Below are 22,846 nucleotides of genomic sequence, written 5' to 3' on the forward strand. Positions count from 1 at the left end.
CCACCACTGATTTACCCCAGATTATTTAACCATTCCTATTGATGGAGATTTCAGTTGCTTCTTGTTTCCTGCCTGCATAAACAGTGCCCCACTAAAAATCCTTTTTAGAGTTCCTTATGTTATAGTATTTTTAATTTCCACTCTCTCCAAATGTGGGATTGTTAGGTTAAGGGTAACCAAATTAAAAAAAAAAAAAATAGTAGCTATTAACAAACTACTTCCCTAAAATTTGGTAACAATGTATTTTCCTGCCAGCAGTGGAAAAGCAGAAGAGAGCACCCTTTACCTCACACCCTTGGCAGCAAGGAACATCACCACTGTTGTTGTGATAATCTTGTGGGGGAAAATGACCATTTTATTGTCCTCACTTACATTTTCCTAACTTTTTAGTGAGGTTAGCATATTACCTTATTATATTACCTTGGCTTATTACCTTAGCATATTACCTTAGTGAGGTAAGCATATTACCAATATGCTTATTGGTAATTTAAGTTTTTCTTCTTTGACCTGCCTATTCAAATTTTCTGTTTATTCTTCTATGAGGTTGCCTTTTTATCACTAATTTTTGGGAGTTGTTTTATATATTAGGGGCACCTGGGTGGCTCAGTCAGTTAAGCGCCTGCCTTCAGCTCAGGTCATGATCCCTGGGTCCTGGAATGGGGTCCTACAGCCCCTGCTCAGCGGGGAGCCTGTTTCTCCCTCTGTCTGCCACTCCCCCTGCTTGTGCACTTTCTCTCTGACAAATAAATAAAATCTTAAAACAAAAAGAGAAAACTGTTTTATATGTTAAATGCGTTAACCCTTAACACACGACTTGATTATTCCTCATATCCCCTGGTGCAGTTTCTGTTGACCTTGATATCTTTCGTCCCATATAATTTTTAAAAAATGTTATGTAATCCAATAGGTCTTTCTTTTCCTTTACGGCTTCTGGATTTCTTATCAACCTTATGGACTCCCCAAAATCAGATTATATGCTTCTTAATTTTTTTCTTCTCTTTTCATTGGCTTTTTTTTTTTTTTTCATATTTAGGACTTTAATCTATCTAGAATCTATTTTCTTTTGTTTTATATGCAGAGTTGTTTTGCTTATTTATTTGGTTTCTCCCAAATGGAAAACCAATTATGATGATAACTTTTTTTAAAAAGATATTATTTATTTGGGAGAGAGAGTGAGTGTGTGTGCGCATGCACACGAACAAGGTGGGTGCAGAGGGAGAGGGATATGCAGACTGCCAGCTGAGCAGGAAGCCCAATGCCGGGCTCAATCCCAGGAGCCCAGGATCATGACCCAAGTGGAAGGCAGACAGATGCCCAATGGATTGAGCCACCCGGGTGCCCCTGATGGTAACATTTATTAAATAAGCATTTTTTCCCACTAAATTGAAACACTATAGTGTCATTTAAAAAAAAAAGCTCTCCTACATACTTGGACCATTTTTGTTCTCTCTGGTCTTTCCATGACTATATTTTGTTTACCTTTGTGTTAATAACTTGTTTTGGATAAGGCAAGTATCCCTTCACTTCTTTTTCAAAAATTTTTTTATTATCCTTGGTATTTGCTCTGCAAGTTTAAGACTCCCATTGGGCTTAAAATGAGAATGATATGAAACATAAATATGATTGAAGAGGGACAGATAATGTCCATATTAATTTTTCTCTTTTAGTAATATGGTATCTCTCTAATTATACCATGTTTTCTCAATAAGATTTTGTAGTATTTTACGTATTCTACATATAGATTTTATACCCTCCATTGTTCAGTTTATCCCTAGGTATTTTATAATTTTATATCTATATTTTAAATGAATTCTACTTCTTATTCTAAGTGGCTATTTCCAGTTTAGGCAAAAGTTAATGAATTATGAATGACTATCTTATACCCAGCCACCTTTCCAAATGCTCGTATTACTCTAGCCATCTCTTGGGTTACTAGACATATGTTACATGATCCGCAAATCAAAAAAAGGTCATAATTCTCTATTATTTATACTGATTTTTTCTTCATCTTGTAGCTAACATTTCCATGGTAAAGTTGAATGACAATTTGACAGAAATGTCTTCAGTGTTTCAGTTTCAGCTGGTGTTTGATGCTGGATGTTAGGAAAGACGTATCTCATTGGAGCCGCCATCTTGGGTGTGGTATGTAATGCACAATGGGGTCATATCAAAGAAAATTTGTTTTCTCTCAGTGTTCTGGAATAGTTGAAAGTACCTGTTCCTAGAAGTTCAAAAGTATAAAACAGTAAGGACCCAATGCCTTTTTTAGTGATAGATTTCAAACAAACTTTCCAATTTTGTCTAATATTATTAGCCAGTTTATGTTTTCTAATTCCTCTTGGATCAAATCTGGTAGTTTATATTTAGCAAGAAAATAGTCCTTTCTTCTTTAAGATTTTTAAGTATATTACTGTGTATTAAAATTTAATAACCTGTCCTAATTTCAAAATATTATTTGTAACTATGATTATATTTCTTTCTTATTCTGAAGTTTGTATATTTTGTTTTTCCTTAATCAGGTTTGCAATGGTTTGTCTATTTTTTTTAAAGAATCAGCTTTTCATCTCATTTAGAATTTCTTCTACTTTTTTATTCATAGTTGTGGTAGGCTGAATCATGCTGCCCCCAACACGTGCAAAGATATTTACACCCTAATCACTGAAAGCTGTGAATATGTTATGTTACGTGGCAAAAGACACTTTGTAAATGTAATTAGTTTATGGATCTTATGATTGGGCGATAATCTTGAATTATCTGGACAGCTCTATACAACCACATGACTCCATTAAGGTATTTTATCTAGTCCCATTTAATTACTGCACTCAGAACCACAGAACTCTCTCACAGGAAAGAAAAAGCTACATAGCTTTGGGGTGGTTTCCATTCTATTCTTCAGAGATACACCCTCCAGATGAGGATGCTCGAAGGCTAGCTGAGTGATCATGGAGACATCATGGGAAGAGCAGAACTAAGTGCTCGTGGGGAGGGCTGCGGACTTGGGCATGAGTCCCAGCTCTGCCACTGGTTGTGTAACTCCTGCCTCCTCAGCCCCGGCAAAGGCCATCTCCCAAGAAGGACCAGGAGAGAGAAGCAGAACGCTTCACACAGAGCTCTGGCTTCTGTGTTTGGCATTCTGAAGTGGTGCAGAGGAATGGAGACAAAGTGAGGGGAATGGACAGCTGAGAGCAGAACACGGAGCTGAGGAAAGTTCTGAAGAGACACCAGGAAGCCAAGGGGGGCCCTAAAGCAACTGGCAGCATCTCAATGGCCTTTGTTCTTGCCTCTTATTCTCTGAACAGGGAGGATCCGCCAGCTGCTGGGGGAGAAAAGCTGCTGCCTCCCAGATGAGAAAACACGGAGGGAAAATCAACCTTGAGGACAGGAGGTCTGAGCTAAGCTCAGGTATCCAATTAGAGATACTTTTCTTTTTCCTTATCAGTAAGATAGTGTCTGATCCAGGGTTTTCTCTGTGCTCCCATCCTGTCTAGCCCCTTTTCATTCTCTGATCCCTAGCTCCAGTCATGGTGAAAGACCCTAGGGGACCTGCACCCAAGGCCGCACTCACAGACCACTGGATGCAATAAGCAAGAGGATTTTATTCGGGCATGCTCAGACTCCCAGGGACACTTGACCACGGAATCCACGAGGGATGGGTCAGTGTCTGAGAGCCCCGATCTGTTTCGGGAATGACTTAATATAGAATTTTACAGTCCATTACATCAGAGCCCTCACTTTTCTAGCCAGTAATTTCAAAGCATTACAGTAAGGCCTACACACAGGTAGCCAATCCTTTAAAATCAACCATACATTCTGGCCAGTCACCGTTCAGGTAGTGTACAGTAGAGGGTACGTGTTGAATTGCACGTTTCTAACCTTTATCTGTATACGTGCTGAACCGCACGTCTCCAGCTAGCGTAGGTGCTGAACCGCACGTCTCCGGCCTTGGTACGGGAGGCAACCCTTATCAATTTTACTTAGTAGTAGGGGAAATTCTTAACAGGGGAAGGGTATAACTTTATTTGATTACACAGCAAGCGAGGGTTTAAGCAATTTTTCATTTCTTAGCAAAGCATTAGAAGCATTATTATACAGAAGCCAGAAACAGCTGGGTTAAACACAGATTTTTGCTATTCGTTATCCTGTTGTGCTGCTTGTTGACTCCCTTATCTATGGTCAGCTGGCCACAGTTTCTTAGTTAGCATAAGCTGGTTATAAAAAGAATGTTAAAACTTATAGGCTATACTATAGTTCTGACCTGGGGTCCTTCAATGGTAATGCAAACTGAAATAATCAATACAGTCCATACATACATTCACTTTTATTTAATTAAAATTCAAGAAGCTTTATGTCTTTAAAAGCCTTTCTTTAAAAAGAAAAATGACAGATACCTGGTAAGAGGTCTTTTTCTAAGAGGTCATATTTTAAGATATGCCTTATTGCAGGAGGTGTCTGGGTGGTACAGTTGGCTGAGAGATTCTTGGTTTTTGCTCAGGTCATGATCTCAGGTCACGATCTCAGGGTCATGAGATTGAGCCCCATGTTGAGCTCTGTGCTCAGCACAGAGTCTGCTTAAGATCCTCTCTCCATTTTCGTCTGTCCTTTACTCCCATGTTTTCTCTCTCTCTCTCTCTCTCTCAAATAAATAAATCAATCTTAAAAAAAAAAAAAAGATATGCCTTGGGGTTTTGTAGATTCACTCCAGTTTCTTCTCCTTTATTCACAGAAAACTGAAGTTTACATTGATATCCCAATTACGTAGCTGGATATATGCTGTACAAGGCAAGGGAAATGAATTGACATAGTTGACAAAGATTTTTCATCAAGGGGCACCTGGGTGGCTCAGTGGGTTAAGCCTCTGCCTTTGGCTCAGGTCATGATCTCAGGGTCCTGGAACCGAGCCCCACATCAGGCTTTCTGCTCAGCAGGGAGCCTGCTTCCCCCCTCTCTCTCTGCCTGCCTCTCTGTCTACTTGTGATCTTTCTCTCTGTCAAGTAAATAAATAAATAAAATCTTAAACAACAACAACAACAACAAAACTTAAAAAAAAAAAAAAGATTTTTCATCAAGGTGGTTAACACCAAAAAGACTTCTAAAATTAACCTTTCCCTTCAGTGACCTAGAACAGCCACATCCCTTTCAAACTCCATTAACTTATGTTTAAAAACAGTACTCTCCGAAGTATGTGTTTTTACTAAGTGAGGAAAGGGGAAAACTAAACTAATCGCTGAGCCTACAAAATCTACCAGAGAAGTAAAATTTACATCTTCATTCATAAAGTTAGAAAATAGAAGTGATAGGAAACCTGGGGAAGAAATCTGTAGCTCTTACCTATGCTTGTTTATTTGGCACATGGAACTTGAAGTCTACATAATGGCAGCCTCTGCATTATGGAGATGGCAGTTTCCCTACATAGATATGCCCATATCTAAACTCACACACTCAAGACTGAATTCTGCAGTTCTGGTGGCCCCTCAGGGAACAATACTGAATGGAAAGAAAACGGAGCAGAGTCTAGTAGGGGAATGACAAGGCGATTTCCAAGAAATATGAATGTATAGAAAACATCTCTGGTATCTGAAGTGTTTTACTTTTTAAAACGTGTTTATAAACACACCAAAAGACTGACCTGTAAGATGTAGAGTATGACAACCGTCAGTCCGACCCAGCTGTGTAGACTGTACATGTTGGGGATATTCAGGGCATTGTGGAAATCAAAAACAGACACCAGAGCAATAATTACGAGAATGGCGGCAATGGTGTGTAACCCTGCGTGGATGGACTTCATCAGGAGCTTGCTGCATTTCCAGGTCCATGGCAGTCTGTAGACGATGATGGCTAGAAAGAGACGAAGAGGGACAGAATGAGGTGTTGCTTTTTTAAATCAACATAAGTTGAACATTTTGATGCACTTAACACTCCCTTGCATGAAACCATTTTCACATGGCTTCTGCTTCTCCCCTCTTCCCTGCCTTTCAAGAATTCCTTTTTGGGCTCTTTTGCCAGCATCTTCTTTACTCCCAACGTATGAACAAACTCTGGTGGCTCTCAGGCTCAGTTCTAAGACTTTTTCTCTGTGGGTGACCTCATTCACTCTTTCACTGAGATGCCATTTACATGGCAGGGACTCCAAAATTCATATCTCCAGCCCAGAACTCCTTCTGAACTCCAGATCCACATAATGCAACAGCTTCTTGACATCTCTGTATATATGCCTCCATATATCTCAAGCTCAGCAAATTCAAAACTAAATTATTAATCTTATGACTGGTTCTGTGTGTGTGCATCTTACTTTGATGAGAAAAGATAAACTAAGGAATAGAAAAATATGCAACACGATCTAAATAGACAAAAGAATATATCCCAGTATTTTACCAAAAACTACATCCAAAAATAGAAAGAGAAACATAAGTAAAATATCAACTTCATTAGCCAACAGAGAAATGCAAATTAAAGTCAAATAAGACTATGTCTACTATATATCTGAATGGCTAAACATGAAAAATACCAAGTATTGGAGAGGATGGAAAGCAATCAGAGCTCTCATGTTCCACAGCAGGAGATATATGAGAACAAACACTCTGGAAAACCAGCAGTATTTATTCAAGCTAAACTTGAGCATAACTTATGATCCAGCAATTCTACTCCTGGGTATATTCTCCAAAGAAGTATGTATTTATGTTCACCAAAAGACATGCACTAGAACATTATTAGCAGCACCATTTGTAGTGGCCAAAAACTAGAGACTCCCCAAATGACCATATTGAATAATATGAATAAATAAATTGTGATATGGGCACCTGGGTGGCTCAGTGGGTTGAGCCTCTGCCTTCAGCTCAGGTCATGATCTCAGGGTCCTAGGATCCAGCCCTGCATTTGACTCTCTGCTCAGCAGGGAGCCTGCTTCCTCCCCCTCTCTTTCTGCCTACCTCTCTGCCTACTTGTAATCTCTGTCAAATCAATAAAATCTTAAAAAAAAAATTAAAAAAATAAATTGTGATATATTCACACCATAGAATAATACACAATAAAGAGAATGAATAATAACTATATATAATATATATGTATTATGTATAAAATATATATACATAATATATATAATAATCTATAACTAGAACTTCACCCAAGAATATGAATCCACCTATAATGTTGATGCCAAGTAATGAGACATAAACAAGTATGTACTGTATGGATTCAATTTATACAAAGTATAAAAAGAAGAAAAACTCATGTCTGCAATAAGAAAAGTCAGGATATTGGTTACCCTTGTGAGGAAAGGGCGCAGTAACTGGAAAGGAACATACAAGGGATTCCTAGCTTCCTGCTAATACTCTGTTTCTCCATCTGGGTGCAGGTTACATCAGTTTTCACTGAGGGGAGAATCAGTGTACACTTTCTTGCATGTAGATTAAACTTCAACAAAGACATTTTTTAAAAAAGATTTATTTATTTATTTATTTGACAGACAGAGATCACAAGGAGGTAGAGAGGCAGGCAGAGAGAGAGAGAGGGGGAAGCAGTCTCCCTGCCAAGCAGAAAGCCCGATGCGGGGCTCTATTCCAGGACGCTGAGACCACGACTGTTGCTGAAGCAGAGGCCCAACCCACTGAGCCACCCAGGAGCCCCTAACAAAAACATTTTTGAAAGCATTTTTTTTTAAGTGTCCTGGTTTAAGCAACAGATTATATGGTCACCTTAACCAGCATGTGATTAATTTTTGTTCTGAAGACAATATCCTGCTGCTACCTACCCTCATTCCCACATCTCTGGTCCATGTCAGGGAAAATTTAGGGATCTAAAAATGTAGGGCAGGTTGAAAAAGTTTGAAGAATATTTCCTTGCAAGATAGATTCCATTATATCCACAGTGTATCCTGTATATTGCTTAGTTATAGTAAGAAAAAAAAAAAGGGCGCATTCCTACTAAAGACATTTATAATTTGAATATAAAGAACTTCATAGGATCACAAAAATGTATGAGATTATCTAATCCATTCTCAGGCAGAGACACATATAAACCCACAAAGAAAGATGTGAATTCAGCCTCTTTAAACTTTCAGCACAAAATGTCAATCTTCCTATCCTTTCATTCTATTCCGCAACACTTGACAGCCCTCACCATTAAGACAGGATTCTTTTCTAATCCAAAGTCTGAAGAATTGCTACTTACTAATTTTAGTGCATATATGGATATCTTATGACTATGATTGGTTATACTTCCTTGAGGACGTGGGGACTTTTCGGATAATCATTTCTATATTTGGTGAATCTTTTCAAGCCATTTAGTGCAACCAGGTAGACCCGCTGATCCTTAAACAAGGTTATAGTGCTTGATCCTTGAGCAAAGTTAGGGGTAATGATCCCCACACAGTTGTAAATCTGCATATTGGGGTGCCTGGGTGGCTCAGTGGATTGGGCTTCTACCTTTGGCTCAGGTTATGATCTCTGGGTCCTGGGATCGAGCCCCGCATCGGGCTCTCTGCTCAGCGGGGAGCCTGCTTCCCCCTCTCTCTCTGCCTGCTGCTCTTCCTACTTCTCTGTGTCAAATAAATTAAAAAAAAAAAAAGAAAGATAGAAAGAAAGAAAGAAAGAAAGAAAGAAGAAATAATACAGATAGAGCCCATATACTCTTCATACAGCTAGCAACACCTGGTGTTACCAATGGTAACATCTTACATAACCATAGTACAATATCACAACTAAGAAACTGACGTCAATATAATCCACTGACCTAATTCATATTTCATTAGTTTTATTTGTGTATGTGACCCATTAAGTGTTTTTAAAATAAATATAAAATACTCTCTGCAGGCTGATCAAAGTCTAGAAATAAAATTGAAGTCAACTCAAACACACAGCCTCCCCTCCTTATGCTTTTTCTCCTCTGATTCAGTGGCACACCATATAGGATTTTCTAGTTCTCAAGAAAAACAAATGCCTCTTGACCCAATGCCTTTGTGACCTTTCATCCACATGGTAGGGAGCATTTTGCAGTATGTGTGATCAGGCAGTAGTAAAATAAAAATGAATATGAAATAATATGAAAATCTAGCAATCATCTCACCCTCTTCTGAGTTAACCTCATTTATTACACACACACACACACACACAACTGAGCCCTTGCTAGATAGGAGGTGCCATGCTAAGTGCTCTACTTGTTTACATTTACATTATAATTCTTACCTCAACTCTGTGAGGAAGGGATGATTACCGTTACCATGAGCATCATACAGAGGAGGAAGCTAAGGCACAGAGAGGTTAAGTAGCTTGTGTAATCTTAGTAAGTGTTTTAAAATTAATATTATTATTGTCGTCATCATCTTCATTGCCATCCTATCACTCAGACATTGCCCTCATCTTAGATGAGGAAACTTGAACATCTACATATGAAAAGGAAATACTTGGAATATGTTTGCTTGGAAAGCAAATTATGAACAATAAATCACAACAGCTTTTTCTCCCCCATCTGGATCCTGTTACATTGCATTTTTTCCAAAGTCAAAACTAGCCTCTGATGTTAGAAGTCAGGAGTAGTTATCATGACTGAGAGATGTTATGATGGTTAATTCTCAGATGCCTGGGATGTTGTTTCATGGTTCGGGTACATGAATGTGTTCACGTTATAAAAACATGTAACTTATGATTTAGATATTTTTCTGCATGTATGTGGTTCTTCGATAAAATAGCTACAAAAATGTTCAGCAAAGAATCTTTACTCTTCTAAATACTACAGGCGTCACAGAGGAATGTGATAAAACTAAAATCTTTCCCCCTTTAACTGTTAAAACTGGATTTTTAAACCTTTCACATTTACCTAAATGATTTTAGATTGGGTGCACACTAGCTTTCCTTCTCCAGCAGTAACACAAAAGGAACGCAATTCAATCTTTTACTGTGGATTTGGGGTTACCATTGAAACATATTATCCTCTTGCCAGAGAAAGCCCTTAGGGGCGTTGAGCAGGAGAGGGGCTTGTCTCTGATTCACATAAGCCCAGGCAATTACGGTTTTCCAGTCCCGGGATCTAGTTTAGAGTTCTTCAATCTCCTCTTAAGTATCTTGCTCAGGTTAGGGTGCTTACCCTCCCTCCATCATCCTGAATTATCTTTTATTCCTACCAGCTTTAAGTTCTAGTTTATAAATCTTTATGTTGGCAAAAATCAGAACATCTGTTAAATCAGAATGATGAATACATGGGGATTGGTTATGTTATTTTCTGTATGATTGAAAGAGTTTCTAATAGTTTTGAAGTTAAAACAATATTTTCTAAAGCTCACAAACCTAAGAGTGAATTAATCTCTACTAAGTCGGTGGAAATTGGAGAGGTTCTCATGTGAGTGAGGCATGGAGTTTTCTGCCCATCCTGGCTATGGAGTTCTGCTACATAGTTCACTATCATTCAAAAGCTCCCTAGGTAAGTGAGGGATAACTGCAAAATACCATGTTTGCATAAGGTGTTTACATGTTTTTAAAAATGTATAAATAACCAAACCATGGTGGACTTCAGGAGAAAGGGCAACCTTAACAAATCAAACCACATTTCTTAAACAAAAAGCTACTCTTAACAGTTATAAAAACTTCCTGGAGAGCGGAATTTAAATATTTCTTGCTTCTTTGGCTTGGCATTTACTTAGACACCATTCCTGAGGTTCAGCGAGAAGGAAGAAAAAGGTCTCATAAGCCCATGAGGAAGGGAAGTGGCATCAAACAGCTACTTGTAACTGAAACAAGGGTTTTCTGTTAGAGGCCCCCATTGGCAAGACCATTTTTTCCCCCAGAAAATGATGGAAAACATGAACACATATATATGAGAAATACATGTTAGATCTTTTAAAAGAAAAATTATTGGTAGTGGAATATGCTATTCTGATAAACTTAAAAAGAAAGCAAGGGAAGAAAGGAAAAAGGACATCAACACCTGTATTTAATTGGTTTTCGGACAAATGAAGGTGAAAAATGCAGTAACTTGAATGGAATTTAATTATTAGAAAATTTCTCAGCTCTTCACTGCCTCATCAATTCAGGAATATGTGAAAATATATACTTTCAAAGATGTAATCTCTGGTTTGACGTAGGCAATGCAAATTTGGAATCTGTCGAGGGATATGTGGAGAAAGGGACACTTGGAAGGAGAAATGTCCCCAAAGATAGACAACAGTTTGATTCTAGCTCTTCTGTGCTCAAATCTTGTGATTCATGGAGGTAGGAGCATATCTATTTCGTTCACTGCCATATCTCAGCATTTAGCACACTGTAGAAATCATTAAGTGTATGTTGAATGAATAAATTTAATGAAGTACAGTAACTTATTCAGTATTCCCCAGGAAATGAGCAGATCCTCTTTTAAAATGCATGAATCAAAAACTCAAGACAATTTGTACTGCTGATCCAAGTGTTAGTTCATATAAGACCAAATGGTCTTTTTAAGTAAGTAATAGGTACTCTACACTCGGGCCCACTTAACAGCTTTACATTAGCTTTGAGTGAACCCCAAAATAAAATAAGAGTAAGTTATTGTTTGAAGTACATTGTAATTTTATACGCTAATTTTAAACGCTTATACATTCTAATTAAATATGGGGTACCTATTACACTTTTCTTAACTCTTTGAATAAAGCATTATTTTGACATCTTTGGTATAGGCTCCAAGCAGTATTATCAACTAATTTCCCTGTGCACCCAAAAAATGTGCCAGAAAGTATCCAAAGACCTCAAGGTTAAACGTAAAAGCAGGGGTGACTGGGTGGCTCAGTCAGTCAGACGTCTGCCTGCGGCTCAGGGCTTGGTTCTGGAGTCCTGGGATCAAGTCCGTATTGGGCTACCTGCTTAGTGGAGAGCCTACTTCTCCCTCTGCCCCTCACCCTGTTCATGTTCTCTCTCTCTCTCTCTCTCTCTCTCAAATAAATAAATCTTAAAACAAAACACGTATAAGCAGAGAACCGTTTTATTTTTATTTATTTATTTATTTTTTAAGATTTTGTTTATTTATTTGACAGACAGAGATCACAAGTAGGCAGAGAGGCAGGGAGAGAGAGAGGGGGAAGCAGGCTCCCCACAGAGCAGAGAGCCCCACGCGGGGCTCGATTCCAGGACCCTGGGATCATGACCTGAGCCGAAGGCAGAGGCTTTAACCCACTGAGCCACCTAGGCGCCCCCTGAGAACCGTTTTAAAATAATCTTCTTGGGGGGGACGCCTGGATGGTTCAGTCAGTTAAGCGTCTTTGACTCAGGTTATGATCCCAGGGTCTTGCAATCAAGTCCCCGGGGAGTCTGCTTCTCCCTCTGCCTGCCGCTCCCCCTGCTTGAGCTCTGACAAGTAAATAAATAAAATCTTAAAATAAAATAATCTTCTTAGATTCCTGCAGTGGCTCACAAAGAGAATCTGAACTCTGAAGCGCAGAGGCCTGAGACCCCCAGCCTGCAGGCACTGCGCAGGTGGAGCACTCGGGGCTGGCGGGGCCAGGGACCCGGTGATGCGGTAGCAGCGGAGGCCTGCAGGCTTTGCCACCGGGCACTGCCAATTGTGACCCCCTGAGTGCCCACCTCTGGGCAGGGCCGGTCCCACGTCTGGCAGTGACAGAGCCGGGTGCCTACCTCACCCTCTCAAGGGCCCCCGGCAGCACCATGTCTGCCCTTCTGGAGCCTCCTGGCCCCCAGGGTGTTGCACCAGAACATCGAGATGGAGTCTGTGCGCAAACCCCCCTAAGAGGAAGAGGGGGACAAGATGATAGAACAGAAGATGAAGGAGGAGCAGAGGAGAAGGAAGAAAAAGGAGATGGACGTGAGAATGTCACTGCAGGAGCCCAAGGAACAAATCTGAAGTTTTAGGAGAAGCTTTGGGCCCTAGAGGAAGAGAAGCACCAGCTTTTCCTGCAGCTCAAGAAAAGTTCGACGTGAGGAGGAGGAACGGGCGCGAAGAGGGACCTGACCGCTCTGCCGTCAGCTGCGCCCCGCAGAGCCTGGTTGCTCACACAGGGGCTCACCTCCTCGGCGTGCAAAAGAGCCCTGGAAGACCCTGGAAGAGCCTTGGAAGGTACCCTCCTGGTGGCTGAGAGGACCAAGCAGATGTTCAGACGCCAAGTGCTTGGAACCCGGCACTACGTGGGCTCAGCAGCTGCTTTTGCAGGGAGCCCAGAGCCCCGTCAATTCCAAGGCGGCCCCAGCAGTGCCTACGGAACCGCCTGCCTCACTATGGACCCACTTAGCCAGCCGTTAGGCCCAGTCTGCTGCTCAGAGCACCTTCGGCGTTTCCGGCCGCATGGTACCTGTCTCAGCCACAGCCACAGCTCCACGCAGGGCACTTTCCGCCCACCCAGACAGGTTTCCTACAGCCTGGCGGTAGGCTGTCCTTACAAAGGCAGATGAAACCAACAGACTGGTTTTTCTGACTCTTCCTGCACCCTATGTATCCCCAAGCTCTGCATGCACCCTCCGGACTCTCTGCCTCCCTCCAGCTTCTGGGGAACAGGCAACCAGCAGTAAAGTCGGGCCTCCCAGTTACCAGGCAACCTGGTTCTCACTTCCCCTTTATCCAGCAAAGCCCCAGAATTTGTGGTCCTACCACAAGTGACTATCAGATTTTTATCTTCAACCTGTCCCCCACTCTCTGCCATGGGTGAGGATCCCCGGTGTGTCCCAGTCCAATAAAATCCACCTGCCACGGGGGGTGGGGGGTTGGGGGGGTGGGGGGGTAGAATCTAAATTTTGAAACATGCCTGTGTATTCAAACTGTCTCACCACATGAATATCATGTAACTGAAAACCTTTAGAGAATCAAAATGCAGGAAGTGATTTGGATGATTTGGAAGATTTGTTTTAGTATCTTGGCACTTAAACATCTCTTTGAAGTGACTGAAATCACAAAGGCGGCTAGTTGGTAACAAATAGTGTGTGAGGAGAGAAAAATCCAATTAATTGCTAGACATTTATAAATATCCAGAAATCCTGCATTGTTAGAAACATCAGCTATATTTTCTTATGCCTCGTATCAATATAACAGATTAGAAATAGTACTGGCTCTGACATCACCTCTTTGTGATCTCTAAAATCTCTAAAATCAGGCATTGAACTTCAAATCCTATGGCTCAGGTTTTCCAAAGGAAACCATAATTCGGCTCTAGCAAACTCAAATAGGAACAACTTGTAGGCAAGACTACATTTTACTCCTTTGTTTTACAGTGTCTGGCATGCAGTAAGCGCTTAATTAATGTATGCTAGTTAAATAGCATGAGATATGAGAACTGAATGAATGAATGAACTTAGAAAAGTATGGCCTAAGTCTGTATCGTTATTTCAAAGCCTATTTTGGCTTTTTAAGAAAGATTCTACAGGAAGAAAAGAAGTTATAACAAAGATTTCTGGTCTAGTTTCTTAAAAGAGAAGATTGTTCTACTTTTTAAGGGAAAAATTTTAAATCCCACAAAATCAAGATGAGAAGCTCTAGCAGGAGTCACTTGTAAACTGGAAGGTATGGACTGGATTTGGTCCATAGATGTGTTTTGTTTGATCAGCATCATGTTTGGGTTTTTTTTTTTTTAATATTTATTTATTTGAGAGAGAGAAAGTGAGACAGAGCATGAGCAAGGAGAAGGTCAGAGAGAGAAGCAGACTCCCCGTGGAGCTGAGAGCCCGATGCGGGACTCGATCCCGGGACTCCAGGATCATGACCTGAGCCGAAGGCAGTCGTCCAACCAACTGAGCCACCCAGGCGTCCCTTGTTTTGGTTTTGTGGCTGGTTTACTTTTAGATTGAACCAGGTTTCTTTTCTTTTCTTTTTAAAGATTTTATTTATTTACTAGACAGACAGATCACAAGTAGGCAGAGAGGCAGGCAGAAAGAGAGGAGGAAGCAGGCTCCCCGCTGAGCAGAGAGCCCAATGCGGGGCTCGATCCCAGGACCCTGAGATCATGACCTGAGCCGAAGGCCTGAACACACTTAGCCACCCAGACGCCCCTAGATTGAACCAGTTTTTAAAAATCTGGGTTCTCCTGGATAATTGGAAGCTCTAGGCACTTTGGGCTGGCATCCCCATAGAGCTACATTCCGCTGCAGCTAAGAAGTTTCCTATTTTGTCCAGAGTAGGCGCTCTCTAATTCTTTACAATCCCCCCTCTGCCCTCAACACACACACACACACACACACACACACACACACACACACACACACGGCATTTACCTTTTGTTGCACGAGGATCTGACCTTTGGTTAACTGTCCTAATAAACAGATACCAGAGGCTTGACATTAATGTTATTAGGCAACGTCAATTTATAATAAAAATTACCCCCTGATGGACTGGGAGAAACAATAAAAATTCTATAAATACCCAATAAAGCCAAACTTTGGGCTTCCCAGAATGCAAAACTGTTATAAGCTGTGATGGTTTCCTAGGGCTACCATAATAAATTAGCACAAACGGAGTGGCTTCAAACAACAGAAATGTCTTCTCCCATAGTTCTGAAGGCCAATAGTCCAAAATCAAGGTGTCTGGCAAGACTGGTTCCTTATGGAGGCTTTGAGGCAGAATCCAGTCCATACTTCTCTCCTAGCTTCTGGTGGCTGCTGGCAACTCTTGGTGTGCCGTGGCTTGTAGACACATCATTTCAATATCTGCCTCCATTTCACATCGCCTCTACCCTCTGTGTCTGTGTTCCAAGTCTTCTCTTTTCTAAGGTTACAAGTCATTGGATTTAGGCCCCACTCTAAATAAGGATGATCTCATTTTGAGATCCTTAACTTTACATCTGCAAAGATACTACAGTCACATTCACAGATCTGTAAGATTAGGAGTTAGATGTGTCTTTTGGGGGCCATTGTTCAACTCACTGTATATCCCCTTCAGGGACACTGGCAACCAGGTCTGTAGAGTATTACAGAAGATACTGGCTCCTTCCCTGGGGCTAAAGATACATTATATGTTAATAAAAAATAAAAAAATAAATATATTGGCTTCTGTGGGGCATGAGGACCTTAATCTCTGATCCCACCAATGCAGATCTTGCCTCTGGTGTCTGAATGGTCTCCCAGAGAAAGACTGGTTTATGGGTGGATATATGGCTGCTATATGAACAATTGCAGAAAGGATGCCCATTACAAAAGAATACCAAATGCTGCCCTGGCAGCAAGCTTGGGTGCCCAGTGTGGTCTTGGCAGTCTTGTGTATCTGAATGTTTAGTTGAACAGAGGAAGACACAGTAGTGGGTGCTATACCATTTCTCATATTGATTTTGTTTTTATTTATTTATTTATTTATTTATTTATTTTTAAACGATGGAATGCTTCACGAATTTGCGTGTCATCCTTGTGCAGGAGCCATACTAATCTTCTCTGTATCGTTCCAATTTTAGTATATGTGCTGCCAAAGCGAGCACTCTCATATAGATTTTATAAGGCCATCCTTGTTAGTATGGCTTGTGGTTTAGAAGACTGACCAAACTTTCATTAATTTAGTAAATATTTATCAAATGCGGACTAGATGTTCAGTAGCATTCCACACACAATGGATACAGCAGTGGAGAAAACAGACAAGGTAGCTTACATTCTAGTAGAAGACAGACAATGAATGAATAAATAACTAAAATAGTCAATGGTCAGAGTCTGGATAATACTGTATTTTGAGTTTGGAGTCAATATAATTTTCTGAAGTATTGGATGAGAAGTATGTCAGGAAAAGAGCAATCCAGGATGAGCATATGAATGTCCAGAAAGGATGAAGCTACCATTTACTAAGATGGGGAACCTGTGTAATGAGTGGTTTTGGAGGTATGAAGAAGATGGAGAGCTGAGGTTTGGACATGTCTAGTTGACATCCAAACAAAGATTCTGAGTAGACAGATGGATATGTGGGTCTGAAGTTCCAGGGAGAGGTCCAAGCCAAAGACATAAATATCGGATTCAGTGAATAGACAGTGTTGAAAGCCACGAGACTGGATGAGGTCACCAAGAGTATGAGTGCATCAAGAAAGGAGAAGTGCTCAAAAGACTGGGTTTTGGACACTTTAAATTTAAAGGATCAGGGAGAAGAGGAGGAACAAGCAAAGGACACTGAACGGCATAGCCAGTGAAGAGAGTACAGCCAAGCACACCATGTGTTCTTGGAAGCCAAGTGAAGGAAGTGTCCCACGGAGGTCAGTTACACCAAATGCTGCTTTCTGATCAGGCAAGATGAAGGCTGAGAAGAGACATTGAATTAGCTACGTGCTTGCCACTAGTAACTATGTTAAGAGCAATTTTGACTGAGCAGTGGAGTAAAAGCCTGACTGGAGTGGCTTCAAAACAGGACAAGGGAGAGGAACGGGAGATACTTTTTTGTTTATACTTCAGGTGTTGACAAAAATTTCCAAAAATGTTCTGTGGTGGTAATGGAAGCAGAGAACTGAAACAGTAGCTGAAGGGGGAACATGGCGTTAAGAGTGCTGCTGGTTTTATAAGGACAGACATTATAACATGTTGGAAATAATCCAACGGTGGGAAAAAAGTTTGTGATGCAGAAGGAAAAAGGGAGGATTGATGTCTTTGGTAGACAAGAGGAGACAAAGGTTGTACTTCGATGGCAACATTCTAATGGGCCTGACGTCTTTAGAAGATGCATTTCCAATATAATTTGATGCTCGTTCTTCCTAAATAAATCTTTGCAGCCAAACTGGCTAAACAGGCTAATCACTGAGGGGCAAGGGAGGGCACTTTTACTTTAGATGCTATCATTATCATCCCAAATGAGTAAAATTGCATTTTGTTACTAACAGTTTAATGAAGGTACAGAGCTAATCACGCCTTTGTTCTTACTGGCCTACGTCTGTCGGTTCTAGGTGTTATTTTAGAGCCAGATATACAAAAAAGTGAGCAAAATAATCATTTCTATAACATTTTTATTAGTTACATTACAAAGAGATCTGCATGTATTTATTTATAACAAAAATTCTGTTTTGGGTTGCCTTGCATTGTGTCCTTATGCTTTGTGGCAAGCTTCCTTTCCCTAAAATTGGTAGGTTTTGTTCTTGGTGGTGTTCCCAAGACTGGTTTTGGGGTAGCTATCTGGGGCATTCTCTCCATTGTCCTCTGGGCCAGGCTCTATCCCAAGAGCCTTTTCAACTACACTTAAGTGGACTTGGAATGTGGTCACTTCTAGAGGCATTAATCGGAAATGCCAACTGCCTTTTAAGAAGTACTCAGTTTTGGGACGCCTGGGTGGCTCAGTTGGTTAAGCGGCTGCCTTCGGCTCAGGTCATGATCCCAGCATCCTGGGATCGAGTCCCACATCGGGCTCCTTGCTCCGCAGGGAGCCTGCTTCTCCCTCTGACTCTTCCTTCCACTCTGTCTGCCTGTGCTCGCTCTCATTCACTCTCTCTCTGACAAATAAATAAAATCTTAAAAAAAAAAAAAAAAGAAGTACTCAGTTTTTTTTTGTTCGTCTTTTAAATGTTACTGAAACGTAGTTACATTTTCTCACAAAGCCAACTTGAGATCATTACACAATTCAGTTTCTCTCCCCTCAGATTATACAGTAAACGGAGTTCTACATGTGGAAAACGGAGGAGGATAGAATTGCTGAAACTTCTATTCCACAAATTTAAATATTTGAATTTTCTACCTTTTACCGAGTAACACATTCCACCTTGCTGAACCTTTTAAAAGGTCAGCTGCCACTTTGAGAGGGTTTATTTGTTTCACTCTTTTCTGCAGCCTTCTTTTCGAAGGTTGTTTCTCTGGTTTCCTGGCAGTGTTATTTACTTCATGGGAAACATTCCTTTCAGAGAAGCACAAAGCCTCTTCTAAGTTCTCTTTGAAACTCTTCCTTAATCACTAGATATTTACTAGATATTCCACTCGTTTAAAATTTTATTTCAGTTTTAGATATCCCACTGTTGGTTATATTCTCTTTTAGAACACATGTATTTCTCAAAATATATCTGGACTATGTGTCTGCGGGCCTCCATGTGCACACATTTATTTTGTAACTTTTCTGCTAACCCCAGAGCTTACTTTTTAAAGGTGTTTCACAAGACTCTTGCTTGTTCTCAAATGGTTTTAAGTATTGCTTACTGTTTGTGTATTGTATTTGTAAGGCATTTCATGCTTAGAATAATAACTGTAATTTAGCCTTCCCTTCCTCATCTCTAAATATTTGTGCATCACAGACAAATTCAGTTGCATCCTTTTCATTACTAGAGATCTGAAAGAGCAAAACCTAAAAATTTCCTCCCTGAAACAATTACACACAGTAAAAAAGCCCTGTTCTAGCATGACTGGTCTGTAATGTGTGTTTCCCTCCTGGCCTATAATGTTGATTACTGAACACTTATCCTTCCACTGCTGGACCCGAGGAGACACTGGCCCACTGAGATTTGTACAAACTTGGGAGTACTATGCATGTGCCTGTCTGCAGGAAGCAGCTTATGTTTATGTTGATTAAATGCATTATCTGATTTAAGTGCTTTGCAAATCTGGAATCCAAATAGTAAACAGGAGAGATATTCCAAAACAGATACAAATACCATAACTAAGCTTTAAGAAAACAAAGTTTGCATAAAATAAACAGATGAAAATTCCCCAAATATCCATTTACAAGTTTTTGGGTTTTGTTTTTTTTTTTGTAAGAGAGAGTGAGAGACTCCCCTAGGTGGGGCTTGATGTCCCAACCCTAAGATCACGACCTGAGCCATAATCAAGCTTAATGGGCTGAGGTACCCAGGCGCCCTTCCATTTACATGTTTTTGCCCCAAAGTGAGTATGGACAGATTAAGAAAAGCCCATAGTTTAGAGAAACTAGAAACCTTTTAGGAAAACTCTAATGGACTCTAACAGGAATAAAGAATTTCAAGGTGTATTTTAGATGAAGTGTTTGCTCCTCTTAAGAATATTTTGCAGAAAGTAAGCATATTACCTTAAAGGCAGAGAAATGAACCCTGAAAATAAGGGTAAGGTACTTAGCTGCTCTGTGTCTTGGTTTATTCTTAAATCCCTGTGAAAGAATGCACTAGTGGGCATACAGAAAACACTCAATAAAATGTTAGTGACTGTTTTGTGACCATCTCCTCTTGGGTCAATCAGGAAACAACTAGTATCATCTGTGTTTCCCTTATCCTCACAATTATGAGAAGACTCTGGAAAATTTTCTGGTATTAGGAGATGCTCTGAAGTGCTGGTTGGAAGAGATAAGGAGACTGTTTCTCCTACTTTGAGCAAACAGAGGACGTTGGCAGCTCTGGCCACACTTCAGGGCTCCACCACCAAGGAAAGAGTGCTTCTGATGACAGCGACTTTGGAAATGGAGTATGTTTTTCTCATTTTCGGTCAGTAGCAAAATCACCTAGACTTACCTAAGGAAATAACTTGGCTGCCTGATGGCCCTCGCACCCCGTTGCCTATGGCAACCCAGGTGAACTAAGCCTGAGCAACACCTACCACTGCATCCCAGGGTGAGAGGGTGCTGGCCACACATGTGGAAGGTGGCAGCAACGTTTTACACCAAAACAAAAATCTTTGCTTTGCGAAAGAGATCAGAGCTCTTTTCTTCACTTGTTTGTTTTGGAGAGCCAGATACTGGTGGAGAAAAGGTGGCCTGCTCAAAGACAAGGCTTAGAGGTTTCAGCTGATGGGCACCTCTTTCTGAAACCTTTATGCTTCTATCCATTGTTTTCTGAGCTATAACCACCCCCCACCACCACTTTCTACCTTCTTCTAAATACTTTATCAACCAGGCCTTGACTCCACTTTTTGAAAAGTGTCTACAAATAAATGGGGCTTGCACCACTAGCTAAAGCTTCCTTTCCAGCCAAGCAGCAGAGGAAGGAAACTGTCAGGACACTGAGTGTCACTACACAGCCACAGTAAAAACCACCATGGATGGGGGGAAGCGGGAGTGCAGAAGTGAAATGGGTGAAGGTGGTCAAAAGTTACAAACTTCCAGGTATAAAATAAGCACAGCATGATGACTACATGAATATTATATTGTATATTTGAGCCGTGGCTGAGAAAGTAGATCTTAAAGGTCGCTAAGAGAGCACATCTTCAAAGTTCTTATCACAAGAAAAAAAACTGTGTAGCAATGTGAGTGGGTGCATGTTAGCTAGATTTACTGTGGTAACCATTCCGATTTATAAATCCTGAATATAATCATACACCTGGCCATGTTACACACATGAAACATGTGTGTCAATTATACCCCAAAACAAAAATCAAAACAAAATCTGCTGTCCACGGAACCCTCCCTCTCGGTCAGCCTCACCCCAGGCAGCGCAGGCCCGGAGCTGGCTCATGTGGGGCCAAACATGGACACGGCAAACCCCAGGGATGTCTCAAGCACACGCCCGTCTGGGAGCCAGGCGGCCGGCCGCAGGCCCTCACCTGGCATCTCCTGCCCGATTCGGGGCCAGCGCCCAACGGGAAGGCCCTCAGGGGAAACTTCCCTGGTCGGCAGCCACAAAAACAAGATGGGCTCAAGTCTGTCCCATGACCAGGCAGGGCAGCCTAACACCCTTTTGAGTCCCGGAGGCTTCCCGGACTGCCCTGAACTGAACGCTCTACGAGGAGTGAAACCCCAGTTGATGCTTTCCTCACCCTGGCCACCGGCTGACCGGCCGGCCCCTTCACTCAGGACCGAGGCTGGGACCGGGACCGACAAATTCTCGCCCCACCATTTCCCCCGTTGCGTTTCTCTCCCAATCTGCGCCCCTGAAGAAAGTTCCGAGAAAGGCCTCGCCTAAAGAGCCTCTCTGCGCCAGGAACCGCGCAGGCTCCGTCCACCGGGGGCGATTTTCGGGGCTACTGCGCTAGGGAGGCACGGCTCTCCAGCCTCCCTCCTGCGTCCCGGCTTCGGGGGTCACCCGGCGCTTCCAGCGCGCCCCGGCCACTCGCAGCAAAGAGTTAACCAAGTGAGGCCGGCGGAGCGGGCCACCCGCCCGGCAGCAGCTGTGCTCTGCCTTCCCTCCTCCCCGAGGCGTCTGGCCGCGCTCCCCGGCCCCGCGCGCCGCCCCAGGGCCGCCGCTGCCCGCTAGCCCACGTCGGCCGAGTCACGGCTCTGCGCGCCCGCTGCCCCGGACTCGGTCCCGCCGCCGCGCCCCGCCGTCTCGGCGCCAGGGCGCCCTCGGCTCGCGCCCCGCGCGCCCCCCTCACCCCCTCGCTCGCCCACGTCGGCCCCACTCGGCTGAGAGCGATCCGTCCCGGGCCCCGGCCGTTGCGTCCCTCCCCGCTGCCTCCCAGGAGATGCCAGTACCGATGCCCTGGATGAAGACGAAGCCGGTGACCATGAGCACCGGGTGCCAGTTAAACTCGAGCGCGGTCCCATCCCAGCCGAGTCCCTCCCGGTAGTGGAGGACCCAGATGAGGGTGAAGATCACGGACAGGAAGCCGACGAGGAGCGACGACACCAGCAGCCCCAGAAAGCCCTTGTAGCCGTCCATGGCCATCAGAGCCCCATAGCCAGCCGCAAGAATTCTGCCAGGCGGTGGCGGCGGCCTTAAGGTTCTGACTCCGGGGCGGGACGCGGGCTTCTACTCCTGGGAGCTGCCTCCGCCCGGGAGGAGGGGCTTCCCCGCCAGCCGCTGGAATCTCGGGGCCGCTCCCTGGCCCGGCATCCAGTAACCCACCCAGTTCGTTGCTGGGGCGAGAGCTGGAAGGATTACGTACCCACCGCTTGACGTGTCCATTGTGAGATGATTAAGGAGTAGGGCTACCGCTAGGTTTTGAGAAGAGAGGTTGGGATTGTGTATTGATTTTGATTAACGAAGCCTGCTGAGCCCCAGCCCTGAGGACTGGCTGTCTTCAGTAGATGCCAGGAATGTGCCCAAGAGGCCTTACCTAACAAGGAAACTCCTTGCAGTTTGCGCTTTAGAGAGGGAAGACAGACATCTCCT

General features: G+C 42.5%; 1 protein-coding gene and 1 pseudogene across 2 annotated transcripts in view; one reads left to right on the forward strand and one right to left on the reverse strand.

Moving 5' to 3' along the window:
- Nucleotides 1-22,577, reverse strand: part of CYBRD1 (cytochrome b reductase 1) — a 35,526-nt gene extending 12,949 nt beyond the window's left edge. Inside the window, exons 1-2 of the mRNA XM_082689188.1 lie at nucleotides 22,207-22,577; nucleotides 5,627-5,835 (exon numbers count right to left, since the gene is read on the reverse strand). Coding sequence (XP_082545314.1) covers nucleotides 5,627-5,835; nucleotides 22,207-22,399 — 402 coding nt within the window. The 5' untranslated portion in view covers nucleotides 22,400-22,577. The remainder of the gene's footprint in view (nucleotides 1-5,626; nucleotides 5,836-22,206) is intronic.
- LOC309843444 (G protein pathway suppressor 2 pseudogene) lies at nucleotides 10,341-13,629 on the forward strand (annotated as a pseudogene). The gene is made up of 2 exons: nucleotides 10,341-10,410; nucleotides 12,704-13,629. The product of its transcript is annotated as a G protein pathway suppressor 2 pseudogene (transcript).
- Nucleotides 22,578-22,846: the final 269 nt, after the last annotated feature.

This window comes from Mustela nivalis (genome assembly GCF_964662115.1).
Source record: "Mustela nivalis genome assembly, chromosome: 11".
NCBI lineage: Eukaryota > Metazoa > Chordata > Mammalia > Carnivora > Mustelidae > Mustela > Mustela nivalis.